The sequence below is a fragment of the Drosophila tropicalis genome, unplaced genomic scaffold, assembly GCF_018151085.1.
Source record: "Drosophila tropicalis isolate 14030-0801.00 unplaced genomic scaffold, ASM1815108v1 contig_878, whole genome shotgun sequence".
Classification (NCBI taxonomy): Eukaryota; Metazoa; Arthropoda; class Insecta; order Diptera; family Drosophilidae; genus Drosophila; species Drosophila tropicalis.
In genome coordinates, this window is record NW_027173374.1 from 15,666,600 (window position 1) to 15,691,304 (window position 24,705).

Consider the following 24,705-nt stretch of genomic DNA (forward strand, 5'->3'; position numbering starts at 1 on the left):
GCTACAAAAAGTCCTGCGAATGTTTGTAGCTTTGTTTGCTTCGAAATCGAAATTCGAAATATTGCAAGTGTAAGTCCTGCAAAGCCGGCGTTTGGCCATTTAACAGCTGTTGGCAAGTTTTAAAGTAAACGCACGTGGCGACTGCGAAAAAGCTCTTTTCTCTTATACGAAGAAGTAAATCATTTCGTTTATATGTGAGGAACATTTTCGTAAAAAACTCATTCTTCTTTTATATTTTTGAAAAATAGGTATATAAATTTTGAGCAGAAGCGATGAGTCAAGTTCATATAGCCATGTTCGTCCGTCTGTCCATCAGCTCTTCGGAAACTATGTGTTAGCCCAATCTGATGTACATATGTATATTGTACATACATATATAACGCGCAATTCAATTTGTAGTGGCTTTCTCAAGTATAATAGCATTTTTTAATTACATTACTCTGGTTGTTCTCTTTACTAAGCTGGTTTTATCACCACCAGCTTTCAGGAGTGTTTTGGGCAACAAAACTTCACCAAGAAACCGGACAATATGTCTTTGTTAAACTTTGTAAATGCTAACCGGACTTACTTGCATGTTTATTGCCAATTTCGCGCCGCATTTCCTCAGTGCGATTACTTTCTGCATTCGGCTCAAACGGGAATTGAGAAAATGTCATGTTTTCCTTACGCATCTGCATTCCAAGGGATTTCATCATTAAGAAACACGTGTGTAGGCCAGCCACACTGCGCTGGCCATTCCGGTCGTAGTAGAATATGGAATTGGACCAGTTGTGTCTACATATATGCGAGATATTAAAAATATCTGTAATTAGACTTCCATGTATGCTATTCTAAGACTTACCGTTTCATAACATTTATGGTTAGTTCAGAAATAGTTTCGAAACTGAGCATTCCAGTCCGTAGCAACATGTAAAACTCGTCACCACAATCGGTTTTCTTCTGTTCAAAATCGTAGGTGGAACCTCCCACCGATATCAAAGGTGTGCCCTGGCTGTTAAAATATTTGGTAATACGACTAACAGCAGCTAACAAATCAAGTTTAAAAGACTTTAAATTGTTCACATCTTTCTACGTTATATGTATATTCGATTCTTACCCAGCGAATAGTCGCAGACAGGACCGAAAATCACTTGGGCACATTGCTTAATAATACCGTCCATTGCCTTAATCACACCCAGGGAGGCATCACATTTCGTATCATAGGCAAGCCATTCGAAATCAATATATGGCGGTATCATAGCTTTTGTTCGAATCTGTAGCTCAGCTACTTTAAGTATAGGTAGGACTCGCATCAATGAAGCCTGGTACATGTCATCATTGGGTAGCAAAACTAAAGCTCTTATAGTACAGTTTGAACCACTCGGATCGCAAATTGCTTCACACTCCCGCGCTGGCTCATCGCGGCATTTCCCATCGCTGTAGCTAATTAGGCTGCATATAAGCCAGAGTAGTATAAGGAGAATCATTTGGTTCAATTCCAATTTAAATTTCCAATTTGTGCAAAATGCTTGGTCGTTGTGGAATCCATCAATTGACTTTAAAGGCATTTTTATGACTTTTCTTGTTTCTGGCCTGCCCTCTCCTTCTATGCCTGTGCACAGGCTGTCTTATAGGTTTAGGCAAAATTAGTTGTTTTAATTCCTTTTATAGTTGCACACATGTCTGGCATGTTTTTTGTTTCTTGTTAATACGGCTACCTAAGATTAAAATAAATATTTTATATTATTTGGATTGTTTTGTACATTTCTTAACGATACCATAACGTGGGACTAACGTGACGACCTAATGAGTCACCTTACCCGTCTATAAGATATAAAAAAGTCAGAAAATTCGCATACACATCCGCCCACTGCAGGCATTGTATGTCTTAAATTCAGCAGTCTCGGCGCAACTGAAGTTAACCGCAGGTTAATTAGTCTTTATTGTGGCAGCTATCTGTGGTTATCTTTTGTTTTTGCTTTACTATCGACAAACTTTCATCTCTTGTGTTTTAGCAGTCACATTTATTGCCAAGCAACTTGTCATTAATGTATGAATACCTTGATGATGATTGTAGATTGAAGTTGGTATTATAGTTCTATTGGCAAGCTGATTCATCATTCAGCCTGTCACCAATCGTATCAAAAATGTTTCCACTTGTTGCACTTTCGATGGAGTAAGACAGAGATAACGAGCCCCGAGCCCCAGGGCTATATAGCCTATAGACTATTTAAGCCGATTTCAGCGGAATTATTTTTGTGATTGGACAGTGCAATTGTGGTAGGTGTTGATAACAAAATCAAAGTGGTATGAACGAAATTTCTCCGGAAAAGTTTCTGTTTCAGTACAGAGCAGACGACCTTCACCCCAGTGTGTTTACCCACTAACAGACGTCACTTCGAATTAAAATCGTTTGTTTGGTAACTTATCAGCACACTAAACGTCATACCTATAAGAAGTTATCCGTAAAAGCGTGCAGAAGCTACAGCCACAACAAAAACAAATTTGTCAAAATGTAGTTAACATGCTTCCCAATAGTAGTTCTTCCAGAACGATTGGTAATCTTATCGTATTGACAAGCAATGAACTTGTATGATTTTTTATTCAGTTTTGTTTACTAACCATTCAAAAAATAATACAAAAACAGAAGAAAGCAACTGAAAATGGTTCTAAATATTAGTCATCCTGATAATTACTTCGATTAAGTTATGCTGCCATGGTTGAAAAGAGAGTTTTTCAAATGTATTTGACGCATTTTCTTTTTTGTTGTTATGATCGAAATTGGTAACCCAGCTCTATGATATTATCCTTGCTTAGAATTGAACTACTGCATTTCTATTTATAAAGTAAACTACAGTTGTTTGGTGTATGTTGTATAAAATCAAGGGCTCTTTCCTCCTCCTGTGTGTCATGTTCGCTTTAAATAGGTAAAGGCTCAACTGCAGAATAAGGGTATTCAATCAAGAGTACGAAAGTGCTGTTGGAAAAGATACCAAACTTTTTCAGGTCATGTGGCAGATATCAGATATCAGTAAATGTTAAGTTCACCGTGACTACTTGAAAATAAAAATACCCTACATCAATCATTTTGAAGCACAGTATTTGCATTGATAAACAACAAAATATTAATATACCTATGTACATACATTTATATTTATCTACTTGTTTATATAGTGAAATGGGACAAGTTTATTCCGTAATTGAGTGAGGCATTGAAGTTAAAGAGTAATCTAGTCTTATCAGGCATTTATTTATTTTTAGTATCTTCAAATTAAATTATTACTGAGAGGGCATATCAATCATGTTTTAACATTGAAACCACTCCAACTCTTGTACCCAGCTATAAATCCAGGCACTTAGACACATGGTCCTATTAGAAAAATTATTTTTATCAGGTACTCTTTGTGTAAAACAAATTAGAGCTTTAGTTACAGATTTGGCCTACATTAGTGAATCCGATGAAATAACTTGTTATTCTTAGTATTTCTCATATTTTCTTTAAGGAATATTATAAAAAGTTAAAAATTGTAACCAGAAGGCAAAGACAAATCGTCTGCGATTATAGTACTATGCTGTTTTCTTTTTGCTTTATTGAATTTTTTATATTGTCTATTTTTAGTTCTTTGTTTATTTTTAATGTGCAATCAATGCGCGACGACGCTTTCGCTTCTGGAGGAGCTGATAAGATTATGACCAACAAAAAATAGTTGACAATGCATACACATACCTACAATAATAATTTTGATATCGAACTTCAGTGTCTCCCCGACTTACATAAGTTTCGACATTTTGAATCGACCGTTGCGTTTCTCTTCCCTTTTATACATAGTTTAAGTGCCTTATCTTTATAAATCGGTTTTAAATCTGGACAATTTGCATGAAACTTAAATACCCATTTATCATATGTCTCTTTCGTAATTTTCTTCGTACCAAAGGCTTTCTCAAGTTAAATTTATTGTCTTTAGACCTGTATATTCTTATGTATTCTCATATATTATTCATGTACATTTGCATCTGCGTCGGCAGATATCAATATAAGTCGCAAACCCTTTTATGTGAATCAATTGTGTAATTGAGTGGAAAACTTTACAGGGGAGAAGAAATTAACACTAAACTATTATTTAACCAGGTGTCAATTTACAAATTGAATAATGTATCCAAATATTTGTGTATTATTACCACGTTTAGATGCGTGCTGGTGGCACAAGGCGTGCCCGAAAACCATTTTAGTTTTTACTCTGTTTGCATTGTTAAGCCAGAAAGCAATTGCCGACAGAAACACACACATACCTAAGCTTTAAAGTGAATATGGCCATGTTTTATGTCTAAAGTGCTGCATACTTTACAAGCCATATGCCGCAAAACTGGCATCGAGTTGTGGTAGTAATATATATAACAAAATTGTTGAAGCGCCTGTTTGGAAGAAGGAGACCTTGTTTTCTTTAATATTTGTTAAAGTCAGCCTCCTGACAGAGATGCAATGAAAGTTTACTATCAATTTACACCAACTCTTCGAATTGCTTAGTCCAAACAACTTTATTCTCTTGTGGTTGCCTTCTGGGTTTAGTCTATTTTGTTCGTTTTGGTGCATTTAATATTTGTAAAGTGAAATAAACCATTAAACTAATTGAATAAATTCAAAGTGTCGGGTTTAAAATATTTGCTGCAATCGAGTATGGCAAAGATTACCTGTTCAAATCATTTTGCACTCGAGCACAACATTTTTTAATTTAACCAGAATTTTTGTTTCAAATCTTGTGTTACGTTTCCAGAAGCGTAGCACAGCATTTGATATTAGTAATATTACTCTACATCCATGCGCGCGTAGATCTATTAAAAACCCGACTTAGCATAAATATCTTGTAAAGTTTCGGCAGTTTGTATTCCGGAAAAAGAGAACTGAATTACGCGGTTGCTTTGGTCAAACTGTTATTCGTTCATTTAGGCCAATATTAGCAAACTATTGAAAAGCTCAACGACTCGCAGAAATAATTTCAACAACCAGCAAGAAACTCTACAACGACACCAAATGTTGGTGATAAGAACGACAGTTGATAACGTTAACAGAGTAACTGTTAGCAGAATGTTAAACCTATAATTACTGTTATCTTGAGTTTTAGCCAACAGCACAACGCGGTAGTGGGTATGTCGTTTTTGGGAAGAGTGGGAAACGCCCCAATTGAAGAGCAAAGAATATCCAGCATGTCGATTGAGTTATTTTAGAAGCATTGAAATAGTTAATTGCCAGATAAATACGCACTGCGATTCGTCAACTCGATTTGTCTTAGTATTAAGGATAAAAGTCTATACAAGTGTTTTTATTTCCACACAAAAACTGTTGCTTTTCCCTTAAATGCACTGGGAATAAAGTAACATATGAAATGAACTTGATTTAGCTCGTATACGCAAGACTATATAACTCATACGCCGTGTTTACCATTGCAAGAGCACGAACTTCGGCTAAAGTTGCTGGTGATTTTGCATTCTGCTTATGTGTGTGTGCGCGTATCTGTGAGAGCATTTAAAACTCATCAAAATTAAAAGCTTCCCACAGCTGCAATTAGGCGAATGTTTGACTGTGTATGGGCTTGGAAATGGTTTTCCAAGTGAGCTGTTCTTTGCTTTACATATGAGTAAACAATTATTTTTGTTATTATTTTATCACAATGATGGTTTCTTCAAGAATTCATTTTCAAGAATAATTTGTTTTTCACTTCATTATAAAGAATTTATTCAGGCATTTATTTATTTGTTCTCGTTTTTTTTTTTTTACTACTTACAAACAATTAAACAAAATCGATGAGGAACAAATAGAAACAAAAAGATTATTAATATATGAATGTCACTTTGAAGCTGCATGGTCTAAATTAGTGCTTAGGATTGACAATGTGTTAAAGCTTTTCCAATAAATCTTTGTGTGTGTGTGTGTGTACTTGCATATAAGTATGGAGTTTCATGTTTTCCTCTCATCCTTTCCTTTTTGATTGCAATTTGTATTTCATTCGAATACAAAATAAGAATTGCTAACGATTATGATTTACTTAAAACTACATAAGCCGTGCCTGTGCCTCTGCCTGGCCTCTAGTTAGCCTCCTCTACTTGGCGTTGCCGTCATCATCGATTGCCTTAAAAATGATGTCGTAGATATGATCCAACAACTTGGCCCACACTGCGGCTTGATCCTCATTCAAACTACAAGCTGCAGTTAAAATTTCCAAAATAATTCCTTTGAGTTGCTGAAAAATACAAAGAAAAATATACAGAAACAAGTTTGCAATTCTCTATAATCTATTGCCAAATTCCATAAGAAACGTGTTAACGTATATCTAAAAAACCCCTAAGAAATATATTTCATTAGCGTCCATTAAAACGATCTATCTATAAATAACTTTGTTACTTTTTCATTTGTTCTTCTGGCAAATTTGATCAAAATCGGCTAACATCATCATCATCATACAAACACAGAAACGGATTAAGTTTGCAGGCTTTCACCGTACTTACATTATATGACTCTTTAGAGATTTGACGTGGTATGTGACTTGTGGCCACTTTAGTCCAGATCTCATCCAATTTCTGCAAATCTCCATCCTGTCCCAGTACTTGGATAGATTCATCGAATACGCGAATAATGCGTCCAGCATGGGCACGAAAACGCGAGTTTCCCTGGAAATATGAATCGTGTCATTAACTTTATTACAGAATATGCTATGGTAATGTTTGGTATATTTACACTCAATTCCTCTAACGGGACATCACGAAACGGGAATTTTTCCAAATTGGAAGGATAACGTGTAAATAATTGCATTAATATAGCAGCTCCAGAATCTGTTGGAGTTGCCACGGGTATTTCCCAGGTCTTTTTAATCAATTGCACTTCATCGCTGTTCATGTTTGTTAGCCGTTATAGATCTTTCTTAAGTCCTCTTGTCTAAACTCTCTTTCTCTCTCAATCAGGGATTCAAGTCTACTTGCAGCTGCAAAAGATTACAGTTTTCAAAACAAAATACTATGCACATTTCATTGTAAATAAATAAATCAGTCGGCGCCCACAAGTGTGGTCAAGAGTCACTGCCTTTGACATGCCCCATTAGATTATTTTTTTTACGTTGTCATTGCGTATGAAAATGATGGCGTGAGTAAGGTTAATTGTACGATGATTGTGCCCAAGCTTTCGTTATGGCTTGCATCTTGTTTTCGTCGCCCATCTCTAATCATTCCAAAACCCGGTCATGTTTTTGAGTTCATTAGCTGACCCCAAACCCCTCCCCCATTTGCCCCTGATCAGCCTACATAAATACGTCTCACCCTCATTTCACATCTCAACCTGCTGGGCGAGTAATAAACTTGTGGGTCGCAATCGTTTACACAAATTGTCATTCCACTTGCTCTGACTGAGAGAGACGCAGGCGGAGACATAGAGAAGAGCAAGTGAGGCAGGGAGAAAGATATGTACAGAGCGATGCGGAAACGGAAATGTAAACAACAACAACAACGAAAGTTTGTTACCTTTTCCAAAGGCATCTTACTTTTTGAATTTAAATGGCGTTCGATTACTTTTAAGAAAAGCAACCCTAAAGTAAATTCTATTCAGAAGACAGCGAGGCATCGGACAAATAAATAATATTCAGATTCAATTTGTTCATGTCTGTCATAAGAAGGCAAAACTATTAGAGTTGCCCTCGCATTTCTCCTTTTTTATTTTTAATGACAAAAGCACTTAGGCAACAACAAGAGGAAGTGGAATGAAAAGTCAAAAAGAAAAGTTTTTCCTACAAAAGTTTATTAAAAATTTACGAACTGTCAGATAGGTCAGATATATATGTACATGCACGCATCGCGATGAGGGAATGGAAGAAATAATAAACAAACAGAATAACAGGAAAATAGACTCAAGTGCAAGCCGCAGCAGGTGGCCGACATGTTATTGTTGGCAGCTTGGGTAAGAGAGATAGTGGTCGAGCACGAGGAGTAACGAGTTCTACTATAAAAATTTGCCATCACTGGGATAACCTTGTCTACAACAAGCCCCCTTCGGGCAATGTATGTGTGTGTATTTTTCGTTTGTAATATCCTTCATGACGAAATGGCCTGTGGCTTTTGTGCTTGTAGTTGGCATGTTGGTATGTTTATACCTATGTATGTGTGTATATGTGAACGTTGCAGTCAAGAGTGAAAAAAGCAGCCACAAATCAAGTGTTTGCTTTGTATCTATAACAGTAGCGTAGATGGTAATTTGGAAAATGACACAGGGGGGCTTTGAAAAGTGAACACCAAAAAATGTGGCCCATAATCTTTCAATTTCCTAACCCAAAATGTTATTTGAATATTAGTGGTCCCCTTTTGTCGCTGACAGACCGTGCCCTTGTCTTCTCTAGTGTATCTCTGTGTTCAGGTATACCTGTGTAAGGACATTGAGCGCTTAATTAAATTAAGGCAAACTTGATGGACAGCTACTAGACAGTTGCGTTGAGCTGAGGCAGGCAGACCAGGTGTTGCTAAAGTGCTGTTTCATCCTCGTCTGTGTTTGTCTGTATGTATGTACGATGCTGCCACTCAAGTGTCGCTGTAAATTCTGACATAGCGTTCTGGCACAAAACCACAAAACGATATTATTTGTTTAAAAAACTGAACAACTGTTGCCATGTGATTCTAATCGACTATTTAAATTTATTTTTCAAATGTACTTTCTCAAGTGTCTGTTCAAATCACGAAGCGATGTGTACATAAATAGAGACAGTTAAGCCAAAAGTCAAAAATATTTTTTTAGCAAGGACACTGCAAGAAATCTATAAATTTAAAGCACACATTTATGCGCCTTTTTATGGTTACTGTGAATAAACTAAAAAATATGTGGGGAGGTAATTTAAATCAGCTGTTGCCTGTTGAATAAAAGCATAAACTCCAGCAAAAATGAAAAAAGTCAAAGAGTTCCCTTAATTTTTCCAAATATCGTGGCCGACATATTCATTCTATTTATTTACCCTAATCTGTCATTATTCTTTTCACTTGTGTTGATATTTATAACTTTTGCGTATGTGTCTTTTGTTGTATTAGTATTACAATTTGTTTTTTTCTTTACTGGGTTTTGTTATTAGATTTGATATTATGATTGATCTGATTATGCCTGCTATATGCGCTAACTTTTAATGGGCGAACCGCACGCGTCGCGTTCAAATTGTATACTGAGCGCGCTTGAAAAATCAAATGAAATTCTTCAGCTCTTTTGGCTCTCTCTGCCGGTAGACGCATACTTCTACATACATATGTATATGTGTGCTACTTGTCCGTGTTGTAGTGCGCGCCAAAAACAAAAAGTGTGGAGAGAGTGAGAGTAGCAAGTGCCAGAAGCGCACATCAAAAGGGGTTTCCATAATGTAAATGCACATTTTACGTCCTTCCCCTTCACCAAGTAATTTTCATACGTGTCCTAAGCGTCATCCCAATTATGGCACCACTTTCGCATACATGTGTGACTTATACATGAGCATAGATTATGGTCAAGTGCCACCTGTGGACTGTCTGAAGTTACAACAAAGATTAGTTTAACCGATAAGGTGACTCTCACAAAGCTTGCTCTTTTAGGTAAGCCCTTAATAACTTGCAGAGAACGAAATTGAAATGGATATAAATTAAGAGAACGTGCCTTGATGGAGCCACCAAAAGCTTTTATAAACTTTTTTTAAATCTTAGCTTAAGCGATTTACTTTTAAATGTAGGAGCTCTTGAAAAGCTTTCAAACATTGTTTTTTAAATGTTATCTAGGTTATCGAAGAAGTCATGACAATAACTATGAACATTCTTTATTGATACAAATAGGCAAAGCAACTTGGGTATACGTGGTCAAATATTTTAAATTGCGAAGACCAAATGTATGTTTATTCAATTTATTTTTCATGCCTCATACCACATCCGACATACCAAATTTGGTGACTTAAGGTTTGTTAGTCTTTGAGAAAATCAGTTTTATTGAAATACGGGGGGCGGAAGTGGTCTTGGCAATATTATTATACAATCAATATCTGCACGCGTATCAAGCAAGTTGAAATTAACTTGATCACCGTAGGTACACCAAATTTGGTGGCTCTAGCTCCTAAAGCCTTCGACGGGCGGATGGACACGGTTATATCAACTCGTCTGTTGTTCTTGATCAAGAATGTATATATTTATATACATACACTAAACAGAGTTTGAGATTTATGATAACCACAACATTTAAATTTCAAAGTCATGTCATCGGAAAATTTCATAGACTATAAAACAAAATTTTTATACCCTTGCAAAAAGGGTATATTAATTTTGGTCAGAAGTGTGCAACGCATAGAACGAAGCATCTCCAACCATACAAAGTATATATATTCTTGATCAGCACGACGAGACGAGTTCAACTAGCCATGTCCGTCCGTCCGTCCGTCCGTCCGTCCGTCCGTCCGTCCGTCCGTCCGTCTGGATCAACGCAAACTCCTCCTAGACCGTAAGAGCTACAGAGCTGAAATTTTGCACGTAGCCTTGTATATACTGCAGGCGTTGTATATCTCGGATTCAGCCGGATCGGACCACTATATCATATAGCTCCCATACAAACCCCAAAGTCACGAACAGTGACTTTTCTCAATAACTTCGTTATTTTCTATGCTATTATCGTGAAACTTAATATTAGAGAGTTTACTACGCCTATAAGCGACTATGCCAAATTTGATCAAGATCGGGTGACTATATCATATAGCTCCGATACAAACGGCCAAGTCACAAACAGTGACTTTCTCAATAACTTCGTTATTTTCTGAGCTATTGTCGTGAAACTTAATATTAGAGAGTTTACTACGCCTATAAGCGACTATGCCAAATTTGATCAAGATCAGGTGACTATATCATATAGCTCCCATAGGAACGATTGGTCGAAAACAGTGACTTTTGTAAATAACTTCGTTACTTTTAACGCGATTGCTTTTAAATTAAACATTTCTTAATTTAATATATATGTTAATGACTGTGCCGAATTTGATAAAGATCGGGTGACTATATCATATAGCTCCCATAGGAACGATCGGTGGAAAACAGTGACTTTGATCAATATCTTCGTTATTTCCTATGATTGTAGGCCTTTCTTTCTCAAGCTTAAGCCTTTTTAGATAAAACGTTCTTCCACATTGATGGCTAAGAGGTAAGGATAGAGTTACCAAAAAAGTTGCAAGGGTATACAAACTTTGACGCGGTCGAAGTTAGCCCCGGCCCTCTGGTTTGTATAAGCATTGATCTCACAGAAAATAAATGGCCCACATTGGTTTTTGCCTCTTGTGACCTTATACTGAACTGAGTTATCAGACTTTTAATGCATTATCTGCCTTTGAGTCCTAAATAAAACATTGCTTATCGTTCAACTGATTCTGTACACTTGCGACGTCATACAATATACACACATAATATACTTTAACTTGCACCATATATAAATATTAGTTACTAATTTAACGGCACAAGTATATTTAATAGAATTGATTTTCGAATAGACTGTTTATTTGATTGAGACTCACACGTACAAATAAGAACCGCACCCAACAACGTAAAAACTTATACTGAGCAGCATCAGCGACCTGTTTGCAGGCTATATAAAGAAGATTCCCGAAGAAGGCAACGAAACTAGAACCGAAGCAATATCAGCTTACTTGAACCTCTATCGGAGGAAAGGGAGTGATAGAAATTTGTATAATTAACGATTATTTCGTCGACTACGCAATTTATTGCGTGAGCTGAAAAATAAACGAACTAATCAATTAACAACATTTTCGTAGCTCAATGTATGTAAATGTGTGTATAAACAAATGGACAACAAAATGCATTTATTAATATCTTGGAATATTTTTGAATAATAAAGCAAAGAAGCCAAAATATTGCGCAATTCTTGTCTGTTCTATTGGAAATTTCAAAACTGAGTACATGCTGTTTAATAAGTTTACCCTTGAACCGTTGTCCTTTTTCGTTTTTAGTCAGTATATTTTCGTGCAGGCTATTTGAGAAGTAATTAATTATTTGTTCGATTTCGTACATTGTAGTTAGCCTGTAATGAATATTTTGCATGTTTTGTGTGAAGCATTGGCAAAACTGTCACAAATCCATCTTCTATCTTTTATTATATTGGCATTTATAGAAAACAATACTGAAATTTGACTGTTGGGTCACATAAAGAGCATCTATTGCGTCTATAATTCCTTCCTTCCATATGGATATCATTTTCATATTTTGTACTTCGAATATCTAATTTTGTAATTATCCGACACAATCGTAGAATTTTTTGCTTGTTTATTTTATTATTATTTCTTTATCTCATGAATAGTTTCCTGTTTTATTGTTTATGCCAAAATTGGGCGTAATTATAATGTATTCGAGACGGCAATACTAATTAATTACATACATATGTATATATAGAGAGTAAGGAGGATTTATGCATTAGAAAATAAAGTAATTCGGCGGACCGACTTTGGTATACCATGGGACAACTAGACAAGTACTTCAACGCCGACTTCGATTCAACTCATCCCTTTTGGTTCACATGGAGTAAAACAGTTACACGTATAAATTAGATATTTTTTATCCCATTTGTATATATGTAAATTTGGTGGACCAAATTGAATTGATATGTGTACATACATAAGTTGTTCAAACTACGTAGAAAAGGGGTAAGGTAATGCTAAACTTCATCTCTAGTTTTCATAGGACAGGAGCCGCACATTTAATCTGCATATGTACATTTGTCAACTAAACGGTCAAAAACGCTTTATTCTGCTTGTTACACACTATTTGACACCTTGACTGTGCTTACCATATGTCGATAAATAAATGTAATACTCAATTTTCAACCTTTGTTTGAACTAAACCCGAGCAGCATAAAACATTAGCAAATACAAACGAAAAGCCAAAGACAAATGCAAATGAAAGCGAAAACTGAAGCACAGACGAAAAATGAGCGTGGAGAAAAAAACAGAAACAACTAAGTAAACTAACTGATGACAATGATCCCCCAGAGAACATGAATCCCATTGAGAGCAAGCGCTGAATAAAAAATGTGGATATCAACCATGTTAATTTGACTAAAGATAGCAAAGCAAATGTAAAACTCTTGGGTCTTATTGACGTCATTAACTGCCCACCTCAGCGTTCCACAATATCTAAGAGAAAGTACACAGTGATGGTGTCTAATCATTTTGAAATTTCTCCACGTCACACAATTCTTTTTCCTTTAAATATTCTCCCTCACAATATAAAGTTTCGCTAAATTATATTGAAACAGCAATAAAGAACCAGCCGCATTATACGTGCATTGCTGATGTCACGCCTAAATGATACGATGCGTAATCTTCTGTCATTGTGTGTCTGAGCACTATGAACAGAAGGTGTTTCATATTCAGCTGGTGTACAGCAGATCGCCAGCTGGAGCGTATTTAAGTTTTTCCAGTGATATATAGACAGTTGCCGTAGCTAGTAATTTTTCGGAAGTAAGCATGTAAATATATATATTTATAACAAGAAAGAAGAGATAGAAGACTTACTAAATATATTATTAGATAACCATGCAGGGGAATATTAATATAAACAATACCAGCAACATAGACAGCGAGAAATGTCAAAAACTAAAAAGGTTTGTTATTGTTGCCCTGCTCATCACAATAGGCATCTTAAGTTGGCACTTCTATGGTGAGTTTCAGTTTCTCTTTGATTGTTGAAACAAACCTAAGATCAGCAACTTCGCTCTCTTTGTTGTGTAGAGTATTTTCACAGCAAACCATTACCACATACACCAGATGATGTCTTGAGTTTATCTAAATCCCTGTATGCAGAAGAAGCTGCGTCAAGCCCTTATATATACAAATTAAATCTTCAGGGTAGGACCACTTCGGGAGCACATGATGATAAAGCGCCGAAGAGGTGAGTCCAAAGTAACAGATAAACCAGTAACAGATACTCCTTAGTAGGTGTGTTGGTAACAATTTTTGCAACATTAAGATTAATTACAAAGTGTTTCGTTTGTTCCAGTCTGTTTGAACTTCATCAGGACCTGCTATCCAGAGATTCGAATTCCACAACAGCTCTACTCCTGCGGTTATTTAATAACTATGAGTTAGATGTGGCAGTAGCAGAACATGTAACACCAGAGCATAAACAAGAGCAGCATGAGTTCCTTAGAGCCATTATGAATACTAGAATTATGAAGCTTGCCATGAGATATCTAATGCATAAGGGTATATTGATTTAGTATTGCAAAGGATCTTTTAATTGTTATATTTTTCGCTCGGATTACTGACAGGTATTGTCAGCAGCGATTATGATGAGCAGTTTAAACTTTTAGAAGACCTCTGGTTTACACCCTATTCAAGAGGTGGTGGCATTGTAGGCAGCTCCAGTTTTGAGCATGTGTTCATGGCGGAAGTTCGGAATCACAATGTTTTGGGTCTGCACAATTGGTTATATTTTGCCGAACAAGAGCAGCAAGGACACATTGACTACAAGGGTTGGCTTAAACATTTGGATATGGGCAAGGTAGTACTGTAGTACTAGTTTACTGAAATGAATTTGTTATTAACCATCTTTTGACTTGCAGCCCAATCAAATAGTTTTGAACGAGCGTCACACATTTTACGGTATTTCGAAGCCGAGCAACAGTTTTCTGGTTGGAACTTCCCCTGAACTTGATATGAGTCTGTATACTGTTTGCTTCCTTACAACAGAAAAGCAGGAGCCTTGTCCCATTCAATTAGGTCACGCCAGGCTATCGATTGTATCGCACGTGTGGGAATGGAATGGAAAACGATTAATAGCATCAGCCTATCCAGATATCACTCCTTGAAATAAGGTCGTCTAGCTTAGGAAAGATATGTAATAATCTTCGGAAGGAGTACCGTCCATAGAATTAATATGTTTGCCAGTTAACTCATTAATCTTTTCTTTTAAATGCCAGCGTCTAACTTTGCATATGGATGGTAGATCTTGGCTTCATCAGATATTGCATTCTTATTAGCTTTATCCACCAAGATATTAAGTGTTGATCGAGGCAATTGTAAATAGTGGGCATATTTATTTGTGCACATTTTTTGATCAAAGAGATTTTTGTCAAAAAGTTCGTTAGCTGCTGCTGCTGTAAATTAAACAATTTATGCATGGGAATTGGTTTTTAATTGTTTAGTTTGGTAATTTCAATAATTACAAATATTTAAGCGTCGAAACATATGAGCCTATTTGGATTGGAAGTATAAAAACTAAACGCTGGATTATTTAGTTGGAAAACTTTGTGCTGGTCTCAAGGACGACTGTTTTGTCGGCTGTTCTTTGCTGGTGATGCTGTTGTACTGCAGCAGGAGCACTAGATCTTCTGGATGTTATAATCGTAGTATTAGATGGGGACAAACTATTATCTGTCAATGCAATTTCTTCATCTACTTCAACAACATAAGTTTCACTTAAATCAGCTAGCTCGGAACATGTTTCATCATTGGATGAATATCGCATCAAACTTGGGCTACTAATGGATATATCCAAATCGTTTGACTCTGGACTCCAACTACTTCTTTCCGGCGGAGGCCGGGGCAGGCTGTTGTGGCAAAGAGGATTTGCTAGAGGTGAGTGCTCCTGGGGCAACTGTTGGCCCCACAGTTCCACTGCTCGCGCGCGGTTGTGGTCGGCCCGCTCCTGTGGGGGTGGGAGTGGGTGGAGATGTGGGCGCAAGTGCTGTCGCCGGCGTTGTGAGTGGCGGTGGTGAACGATTGTAGTCTGTTGAGACTCTGCGAGGAGTTTGGTATGTAGCTTGCTGTGGCGTTGCTGGTGTGGGTGTTGGTGCTGCTGTCGGCGTGGCATCATACTGATATCCTGTCTGTCCATAGTCGCCGTTGTTGTAATCATACGCCGCGTATTGCTGGGGATCATAGGACTGTTGACTATACCCGCTTGTGTCATATGCGCTGGCGTCGTATTGCTGCTGATCGTAGGCACTGTAATCGGTGTTGTAGGCAGCCAAGTTGGCACTTCCTGCATTGGTGATATTGGTATCGGGCAGGGATTGTTGCTGTTGTTGATGATCGCTTTGCTCATTACTGTAGCGACGTTGGAGTTCACTTTGCTGTTGCAGTTGTTGTTGCTGGTCGGCCTGTTCCCGTTCTCTTTCACGCTTCTCACGCTGCTCACGCAGCTCTCGAAGTTCTCTGTCTCGCTCTTCTCGCTCTCGTTGACGTTCCTTTTCTTGCTGTTGCTCGCGGTCCCTTTCCCGTTGTTGTTGTTGTTGCTGCTTTTCGCCCAAGCCAAGGTTGTCCTTGAGATTTTCATCGTTATCGTTGAGTCCATCAAGGGGGAGGACATTAGAGATGCTTGCTTTGCGTCCTCCTGCATTCTCATTTGTTGTTCCTGTTGATGGTCCTGATGTTGCTGGTGTTTCTGCTGCAGCTGCTGCTCCTGTGTAGTCATCGTTTGGGTTGTTGTGTTGTAGTTGTGATGTTGTGCTTTGTATTGGTTCGATTGTGGTGTCATATGTTGAATTCTGGTAGTCATAGGCGGCTGTGTGATTATATAAAATTTTGATTAGTGTTGAGTGCCAATTATGCGTGCAAAATCAAAAAGTATCATAGTTGTGGTATGTTATGTTTGGATGTTGTTTCTTTTGCTGGATTTCCTGCCAAAGTGGTGTGTCTGTCTTCTGTTATTTATATTGAAATATTTGTGTTTTCTCGTTGAATCTTGACACAGATATCGGAAACTCAAAACTCAGATTTACCTTTTCCAGGCACTAAACTAGCATAATCATGTGGTGTAGTATCTAATTTACTCATATGCTCCTCATTGCTTAACATTCGATTAGACAAATATTCTAGATTCGATTGTAAAGCAGATATTTCCTCTCTATTGAAAACAATTTGTATTTGTTTTCATATAGACAAAACGGAAAAAAGATAGAAACAGAGAGAGAGAGAGAGAGAAAGAAAGAGAAAGGGAAAAGTTAATCAATATCAGCATTAGCCATTATATTACCTGAAAAATGTCTAGATGGTGCATCGGTATTTCGTCAGAGCTATACTCGGCATTGCCTTTGTGTACTAATAGTGACTTATATTTGGACCAGAGTTGTTTAAGACGTGCCATCAGTTGCTCATTAGTGGCACGTAACTGCGTTTTCTCTTGACTAGAATAAATAAAAATTTAAAATTCCAACAAAACGAAATAAATATTAAATCAAAACCAAACTCAATAAATGAAATATGTTGGTTCAAAAGTAATGCATAAAACAAGCATTCTAAAAATATTAACATGATTATAGTTTGGTGGTCCGCTCTTGCTCCTCATGGTCATTGTCTTCGTCAGCCTCCAGAAATATATGTTGCTTCTGCTCAGCCTGATTAAGTTTCTTCAATTGCTCTTCAATGTGTAATAGTTCTGGTGACGAACTCGAATCAGTAACAAAAGTTTCATTTAGCGCGTTTGCTACGTCATCCACATCTTTGACAAATGTCTCATTCAGCTCCTTGGCTCCCTGTGCTTTCATATCCTTGGATAGTTTAGGCACTAGTCGAACATTTACATCAACTTTAACGGGCGGCCGAGTCTTTTGATGGCAACCATTGCGTTGCAGTAATTGTTCAAAATATAATTTGGGTTTGATGGAGGCATTTAGAGCATTGCTCCCTCGACCTTTGCAGATTGACGATGTTCCCATTGTAGCTTTGGTCTCAGCATCCACTGTCAAATTCTGGCTCTGACAAGGTGGGGTGGTACAACTGCTACTTATAGATTGATTTAAAACCAGATGCTGTTGCCGCCGAGGCAACGGCTCGGTTTGGTCGAGGCGACAGCAATGCGTCTCCGCCGTGTTGTTGATATTGCTTCTGGTGCAATGTTGTACGTGGCTATGACAATTTTTGCTCTTGTTGCATTGGTGCAATGGTGTGGGTTGTGTGCGCGATTTGTAGGATGTTATTGAAGGCTTGTTGTTGCAGCTTCTTTTGCCACAAGCCATTTTAATTTCATTATTGCTGTCGTTGTTGTTTACATGTCTATGGATATTAGGATAATCATGTTTATGACGCATAAAACTAGGACAAAAACATTTGGACTTGTCGGGCAATGAATGTGTTGATTCTACGGCTGCTGTTGCCGGTGTGCTGTTGCTTCTTGTTGGCTTCAAATGACTTGATAGTTTTGGTAGTGGAGGCATTTTAGCCAATTCTTGGGCCAAACGCTCGTTGCTTTTAATTATGTTCTTTAAAATTTCAGTTTCTTCCGCGACCTCAAAATCTATTTCCTTTGGCACTTCCGATTCAATTGGCGAAATGCACATGTTTGCGTTTTCGTTTGCCTGAGCAATAGTTGCTATTGTTATCGGCATCTCTGGTTCTAATTATCAATGAAAATTGTTTGTTGGGGGCAGCACAAAAATAAGTTGAAGAAGTTGAGCGTCAGTCTCTGGGAAGTTGTAGTGTGTTTTTCTTTGTGTAGGTGTGTATATAGAAATTGTTGTTTAGTGAAAACTTTTGATTGTTGACCATGAATTTCATATTGCGCAGTTATACTCAGTACTTAAGATTAATAAGTATTTAAAAGAAAATGCAAGAATTTAGTTAATCGTCTCACCAAAACTTAATTTGTAGAAGTCAACGAATGGGGTGCGGAACCTTTTAGATTATGACATTCTAACTAAATTTCTAAGTTATTTTAAATAACAAAAAAAAAGTTGTTGTATATAATTACTTGTGTCTGTAGGTTGTATCCTCTAACTTGCCCGTTAAAGTTTTACATTCACTTGTAAGTTTATCCATGAGTTGCTTCTGTGAGGTTATCATTTCTTCGAGCTCATTAACCGTTTCCGCTACAAAAAGTATTTATCAGAGAATATAAACATATAAAAAAAAATAGATAACAACATTAACTCATGGATAAACTATTGATAAGACTATTTTTCTAAATCTCATTCTTAAAAATCCGATGCTTGTATAAATTCTACAGAATTTTTGTCATCATGCACATATTCTCGCAATATGAAAATCAATAGCTTAGCCAGGAGTTTTCGAGGAAAGGTGTGTGTGTGTGTGTGTGTGTGTGTGAGTGTGTGTGTGTGTGTGATGGTGAAAAGTAGAAATGCAGAGATAGAAAAAGAAAGAAAGAGTGCTAGGCAGGTGTGTTGCGAAGGTGGTAACTAGTATATGTATATGCGTATCTCGTTGGTTTGCCACTTACCATGCTTATCTTGCATTTCTGATATACGTTTATCCAAATCCTTTTTGGTGGGTCGTATTTCATTTTTCAGTTCTCCATAAGCTAACTGCAAAGGTACAAAGAAGTTCGTCATGAAAGAAACTGTAAGTAGAGTGCTTTAGCTAATCACTACCTCCTTTTCCAAATTAGCTATCTCATCGTTTAGTCGCAATATTTCTCTCTTTGCATGCAACAAATCTGCATCGCCGCGATCCAAACGCTGACGCAATGAGTTTATCTCTGCATTTAGCCGAGCTGCCTCTGTTTTCGTTTCTCTAGCGGCCCGGTCCAATTGCAACCGCAAAGAAGTTATCTCCTGCTCCAGAGACTGCTTTTCCGCATTTACCTGTGCCATATCGGCCAGGAACGTAGTCCTATTGGCCCTTAGTTCCATTTTTAATTCCTCTATCTGTGAGTTGCGATTAGCCACATCACGCTTTAAGTCCGTTTCGTAACGTTTCTGACGCTCAAGCTCCAGCTGAAGCTTAGTCACTTGTTCCCACTGACTGCTCAGATCGCCTCCCAACTGATCCACCTGACTGTTGTAACGTCGTTCAGCGCTAGCTCGCTCTTCTGCCAAACGTCGTGCCATCTCATGCTGCAGTTCCCGAACTCTCTCGTGTTGACGGTCAAGTTCGTCTCGAAGATGACGCACCTCGAGTTCGGCCTGAGATCGTTCCATCTGCATAAGGTCCTGTATATAACGCTTAGAGCTTATTCCTCCATGCCCCTGTGACTTTGCCTCGTCCAGCAAACGCTGCAACTGATGGACACTTTCCTCCAGCATTACTTTGTCCTGTTGCAATAGCTCTAGTTGCTTGCGATGAGCCTCACAATTGACTCCCATAGGCACCATAGCTGTGAGAGGATCGATGTAAGCCATTTTTTTTTTCAACTCCTCATTTTCTGTCTTTACACGCTTTAAGTCAATGTTTGCCTGCATCAACTCCGCTTCCAGCTCACTTATTCTGGCTTCGTACACAATATTCGGCGCACTGGCATAGCGGGGAGATTGCACCTTTAGATTTGACTTTCTCGGTGTACTTGGCGCCGTCTTTCTTCCAAAGGCCAAATGGTCATCACTATCGGATGAAGGACTAGTAGTTGCCATATTAATCTGAGATTGTGACTTGTTTCCTCCTCCACTTTCCATAGCGGTAAACTCAGTACGAGCGTTTTCCGTCAATTGTTCGTTCTCATTAATCACGTCTTTAACTTTTCCCAACAAGTTGGTTAACTCACTACGACAGTACTTGGATTCCTTCTCCAATTGCTCAATATAGTCTTCTTGTTTTTCAATAAAATTAAATATTTCCACCGGAGCTGCAACGCTTTCGGTAGGAAGAACCGATGGGGGAGTACCGGAATAAAGAGCAGCCAGATTTTCTTTGGACGCCGAAAGATATGTAGCACTTAAAGTTGGGCCATAGCTCTTCTTTGGACGATAGGAGCTCATACGAGACTTCTGACTAGGTGATAAGTATTTGGATATATCTGAATATACAGGTCGCTCTATGGCCTACAAATTTACAGACATGCATAATAGACTTCTCATTTTTAAGATCTTATTAACTTACCGATAAATTGTCCGATAAGTTATCTGCAGAATCCTCGTTAAAATTTCGCAAATACCCTGCACTGCAACCTAATTTGGGCGTGGAATAGGAATTATCGGCTAGCATTACCTTTAATCGACCCACAGCCTCATTGTACGCATAATTTGTATAGTCCATGGTCTTGCTTTTTTTGCTTATGCCCTTTGAGGATTTCATTGAAAGGTTTCTGAATTCGTTAAATAAACAAATTTATAATGCTCAAATAGGTCACATTTTTATAAAATATAAAAAAAAATGTTAAGAGAATATTATTCCTTTGCTTTTGGCTGTCAAGTTGGGTGAAAACTGAACAAAAAGGGGGATGACAATGGTGAACTAGCTAGTCGCTGGCCGGTTGCCACGACAATGAATTGGCCAAAATAAAAACAAATGATATCTTATGCTATCGGGGGTGCAAGTGTCAAGGGTTCAGTGAATGGTCTCGTACGAGACCATCATGTGGGGTAGTTTAAATCCTTTTAGCTTTAAATAAAATGATTTCTAGCTTTTTAAACCAGAATTAAAATTATTAAAATAAAACATTCCAAAGCTAAATTTATAATTGACAGTTGACACACACTTTCGCTACCTTTTTAAAGGTATCGTACACTATAAAGTCTCTCATTTACCTCGACCGCCTCTTAATCCTCCCAGTGGAATTACACACTACACTTGCCCGTTCGCTGTCGCGATCGGAGTATCCAGAGGCACGGTGATGAGTCTGTGTTAAATTGCGTAAATTCTCACTAGTCAATAGAGAACCACTCGACGTGTTGGAGAAATTCGGTTGACGGGCTGACAGCTCGTTTTGAAAATGAGCCCGAGTACTTTTGGAATCGGAGTACAAAGGACAAGCGCGGTACTTAAGAAAATTTTCAGTTTTCATTTTTCACGAGCAGAGCTGGAACCGACTGCATGCAAAGGAAGCGGCAGAGAAAGAGGAAATCTACTAACACAAATAACAAATAAGAACAGGCACTTGCTGAAAACTTTGTCGGGGCAACAAATTTGACATGCAACTTTGTGGCTTTTTATAGACGAAGGAGCTAGGGACTCGGGGGGAGTTAACAAGCAACACTTGTGGTATGCACTTCCTTCCGACCAGAGGGTTTACACTTAGTAATTGTTTCTTTTCAAAAGGTGACAGCAGAACTACATCGCGGTAAAGTTGAACTGAAATAAATGGCCGCAAAGGCAAGTCAAAGCTTTTATAGACACAGCAATGGGCTGATACATACACACATATTTACGTATAGAATTGTACCTACATATAGACATGCATATCTAGTATAAAGTTTACTGAGGCTTTTAATGTGTTTGGTGCCATGGCGTACCCATATCAAAGGCAGAAACAACAAGAGCCAGATTCCCTAGCATACTTATTAACATTTTTGCAATTTGTTGCCATGACCCACAGTTGAGTAATCTTGTATATGTGTTTGATCGATATGAACAACTGGGATAGCATGACTGAAGAGACAGATTTGAAGCGCGCTCTGTCAAATGTATGCAAATCACGCTCTGGTATAGGCATTTTGTGTCGATAGCAGTTTTTTTTTTTTTGGTGTCGAGGGTTGTTCAACTTACATTTCTTATATATCGACACACAGAGAATAAACTATATTTTTAAAGTAACATTTGTTCCTTATTAATATTAATGGGTTTACAATAATTTAGAATATGATTAGTGTTCTGTTTACAGGTTGTATTATGATTGCATCGCAAAAGTTGGAAAATAATGAATAGTCATTTCTTTCAGTGTAAAGAAAACGAGGGCAAATGCATTTTATTCGTAGCATAATTTTGGGGTTATGCCCATTATATTCTCTCGCAGTTGCTATTGGTTGTTTTATTATTGTACAATCAACATATTGACAGTTGCTACTTAAATAGTGTTATATTATTAACTACTGGGGGATTTTGTTTCATGAAGTAGTCTTAGTATTTAACAAGGTCAAAATCAGTATTTATTATTCATAAAAGGGTTCATTGGAATTCCGATAGAAGCCTGCTCGAATATTGCCAACAACTCATGTTAAGATCAGTTAACTTATTGCCAAATCACAGACCATTTAATAGCTCAAATAACTCAAGCTCGGCTATCCAGCTACCAACCGAACCACAGTCCAGGCAACGACAATCAATCAATGCAATCTCTGTTATCATGAAAAATTTCCTGGGGGGCATACAGTATAGTCAGGGATGCAGAGCAGTGAGCAACAAAATTAAAAAAAGAACAAGGAAAATGAGAGGCAAAAGTAGTTTCCTTCATACTTTATCAGCTTCATGCGATTTAATTACCCAGGCTAAACAGACGAAAAAATTTAACCCTTTGAGATAAATGCATAATTCTGTGTCCAGAGCAAAGCTAAAGAAAAGAAGTTAAGACATCCCACCGACTTTAAGATACTCTACACTAACTCTTACTGACTTACAGTAATAAATCCATATTTTTTTAATAGACACGTTCAGTCCTCGTTAATCTGTTTAACAATTAACACTTAAAATATGTAGACTAAAAATATTATTCTTTTTTACGTTAGTGGCAATCTTATAATACCCATTATCTTAAGAGTACACAGTATACAAATCTTAAAGACAATTCATAAAAGTAAACCAAGCATGAATTTCTGTGTGCGTGTGTTAGAGACTGTATGTGTGAGTAAGTCTTATCGATCCTGGTCAAAAGCAAGAGGCGGCCGAAGCCCCATCCATGTCCGAGCCCTCGGGGCGCTCTCAGCAATATTCATTGCTGCTGTTGCTGCTGCTGCTCAACTCTGGCCCGGGCTTGGGATGTGCCGACTTGCTCTGATTCTACGCCAGGGAAGCCAAGGTAACACAATGTCGCCTCGGCTATTTACAACGCTGCATTCCTCTACTGCAGTCATTCACAGTCGAAGTTGAGGCGAACTTGTTTCATGCCACTTTGGCTTAGTGTGTGCGCTTGGGTGAGCTCGTCGTCCAGCGAACCAACCAATCCTCCTGACCTGTCCTGCCACTGCCCTCGTAAATGCTGTAATAACGAAAACCCAACAACAGTAACACCAACAACAACAACAGGAACGACATACATACATATACATATATACTCAAAACATGTTATGAAAAGAAAGAAATTCCATAGCAAAAGAAAGATCGTTAAGAGAGTCAGAAGAGAGAGACAGTGCAAATGTCTCAGTCTCTTTAGCCTCAATGTTAAAGAAATATTTTTATGGCCTAACTCAACACAGCCAGATACTTCACCTTCTCTCATCTATTCTCTATTTCGTTTTTTCCCCTCTCTAGGCCTGTCGCTCTGACTCTCTCTCACCCACTCTCTCTGGGTTTATCATCTACATTTGTATTGTAGTGCGTTTGCAGTGGTGAACTTTCTGGTTCTATTAACAAAAAATAGCACAAATATGTAACCATAGCCGCACTACAAGCAGGGTATCCGATGGGAAAATAACAGAGAGAATCAACAACTTTTTCAAATTTTGCCACTTTGGATTTTGGCCAAAATACGGATACGCAAGTTGTGAATGTTAGATGGTGTCCTAGCTTTACATATATTAAATATACATACATATGTACATATATGTGTTTTGCAACCACAAATTTTCTATTTTTGTAATTTTTTTTGTCCATTTCAATTGATGAGTTAAAAGTTGTTCTCTTTAAAAAAGGTTTCTTTAAAACTTAATGGTTTTAGAAGAGTGTAAGAGACTGTAAAAGGCGCTGCAATACCATTTTAAAGTTTGTTGCTTAAGTCATTCGTATGTTTTTACGTTCGGCAGAGGTGAATATTTGAGATGGTAAAGAGAATCACTTGTTGATCTCTGCTCTCTCTGTCTCTCCTTATTTGGCTGCCACTTAAAGAGGTCTCAAAATATTGACCACCAAACCAGCTCAGTTGCCATTTATCTGTTGT

General features: G+C 37.7%; 3 protein-coding genes across 7 annotated transcripts; 1 reads left to right on the plus strand and 2 right to left on the minus strand.

The window, feature by feature from the left end:
- Positions 1–5,681: 5,681 nt before the first annotated feature.
- On the minus strand, positions 5,682–12,953 carry glob1 (globin 1). Of its 3 annotated transcripts, none has more exons than XM_068301437.1 (4): positions 12,794–12,953; positions 6,710–6,953; positions 6,481–6,642; positions 5,682–6,215 (listed from the first exon to the last, which is right to left on the minus strand). In XM_068301437.1, exons 2-4 carry the CDS (start codon positions 6,866–6,868, stop codon positions 6,075–6,077), a joined length of 462 nt encoding a protein of 153 aa, XP_068157538.1. In that variant the 5' UTR covers positions 6,869–6,953; positions 12,794–12,953; the 3' UTR covers positions 5,682–6,074. The 3 variants fall into 3 exon arrangements, with proteins under 3 accessions (XP_068157538.1, XP_068157540.1, XP_068157539.1); XM_068301439.1 differs by lacking the exon at positions 12,794–12,953 and adding an exon at positions 11,508–11,623; XM_068301438.1 differs by lacking the exon at positions 12,794–12,953 and adding an exon at positions 8,961–9,114.
- A 378-nt stretch (positions 12,954–13,331) lies between these two features.
- Positions 13,332–15,132, plus strand: EndoU (Endoribonuclease U-specific). Of its 2 annotated transcripts, none has more exons than XM_068301428.1 (6): positions 13,332–13,466; positions 13,536–13,665; positions 13,737–13,896; positions 14,005–14,210; positions 14,276–14,508; positions 14,570–15,132. In XM_068301428.1, the coding sequence occupies exons 2-6, from the start codon at positions 13,542–13,544 to the stop codon at positions 14,813–14,815; spliced, it is 969 nt and encodes a 322-aa protein (XP_068157529.1). In that variant the 5' UTR covers positions 13,332–13,466; positions 13,536–13,541; the 3' UTR covers positions 14,816–15,132. The 2 variants fall into 2 exon arrangements, with proteins under 2 accessions (XP_068157529.1, XP_068157528.1); XM_068301427.1 differs by having other exon boundaries at positions 13,350–13,474.
- On the minus strand, positions 15,119–21,972 carry LOC137585572 (serologically defined colon cancer antigen 8 homolog). 2 transcript variants are annotated; one of them, XM_068301385.1, is made up of 8 exons: positions 21,425–21,972; positions 20,778–20,982; positions 19,334–20,719; positions 19,183–19,267; positions 18,697–18,814; positions 16,730–16,854; positions 15,785–16,512; positions 15,119–15,735 (listed from the first exon to the last, which is right to left on the minus strand). In XM_068301385.1, exons 1-8 carry the CDS (start codon positions 21,679–21,681, stop codon positions 15,241–15,243), a joined length of 3,399 nt encoding a protein of 1,132 aa, XP_068157486.1. In that variant the 5' UTR covers positions 21,682–21,972; the 3' UTR covers positions 15,119–15,240. The 2 variants fall into 2 exon arrangements, with proteins under 2 accessions (XP_068157486.1, XP_068157485.1); XM_068301384.1 differs by having other exon boundaries at positions 15,399–16,512.
- Positions 21,973–24,705: the final 2,733 nt, after the last annotated feature.

Coding starts and splice junctions, on each gene's coding strand:
- LOC137585572 (XM_068301385.1), bottom strand. CDS start 21,681: ATGAAAACTGAAAATTTTCTTAAGTACCGCGCTTGTCCTTTGTACTCC. Junction 20,983..21,424: donor AGGATTAAGAGGCGGTCGAG/GTAAATGAGAGA, acceptor TAACGAATTCAG/AAACCTTTCAATGAAATCCT. Junction 15,736..15,784: donor CAGCACCAACACCCACACCA/GCAACGCCACAG, acceptor GAGTCTCAACAG/ACTACAATCGTTCACCACCG.
- glob1 (XM_068301437.1), bottom strand. CDS start 6,868: ATGAACAGCGATGAAGTGCAATTGATTAAAAAGACCTGGGAAATACCC. Junction 6,643..6,709: donor TCCCGTTAGAGGAATTGAGT/GTAAATATACCA, acceptor TCATATTTCCAG/GGAAACTCGCGTTTTCGTGC. Junction 6,216..6,480: donor TCTCTAAAGAGTCATATAAT/GTAAGTACGGTG, acceptor TGTATTTTTCAG/CAACTCAAAGGAATTATTTT.
- EndoU (XM_068301428.1), top strand. CDS start 13,542: ATGCAGGGGAATATTAATATAAACAATACCAGCAACATAGACAGCGAG. Junction 13,897..14,004: donor GATGATAAAGCGCCGAAGAG/GTGAGTCCAAAG, acceptor CGTTTGTTCCAG/TCTGTTTGAACTTCATCAGG. Junction 14,211..14,275: donor GAGATATCTAATGCATAAGG/GTATATTGATTT, acceptor GATTACTGACAG/GTATTGTCAGCAGCGATTAT.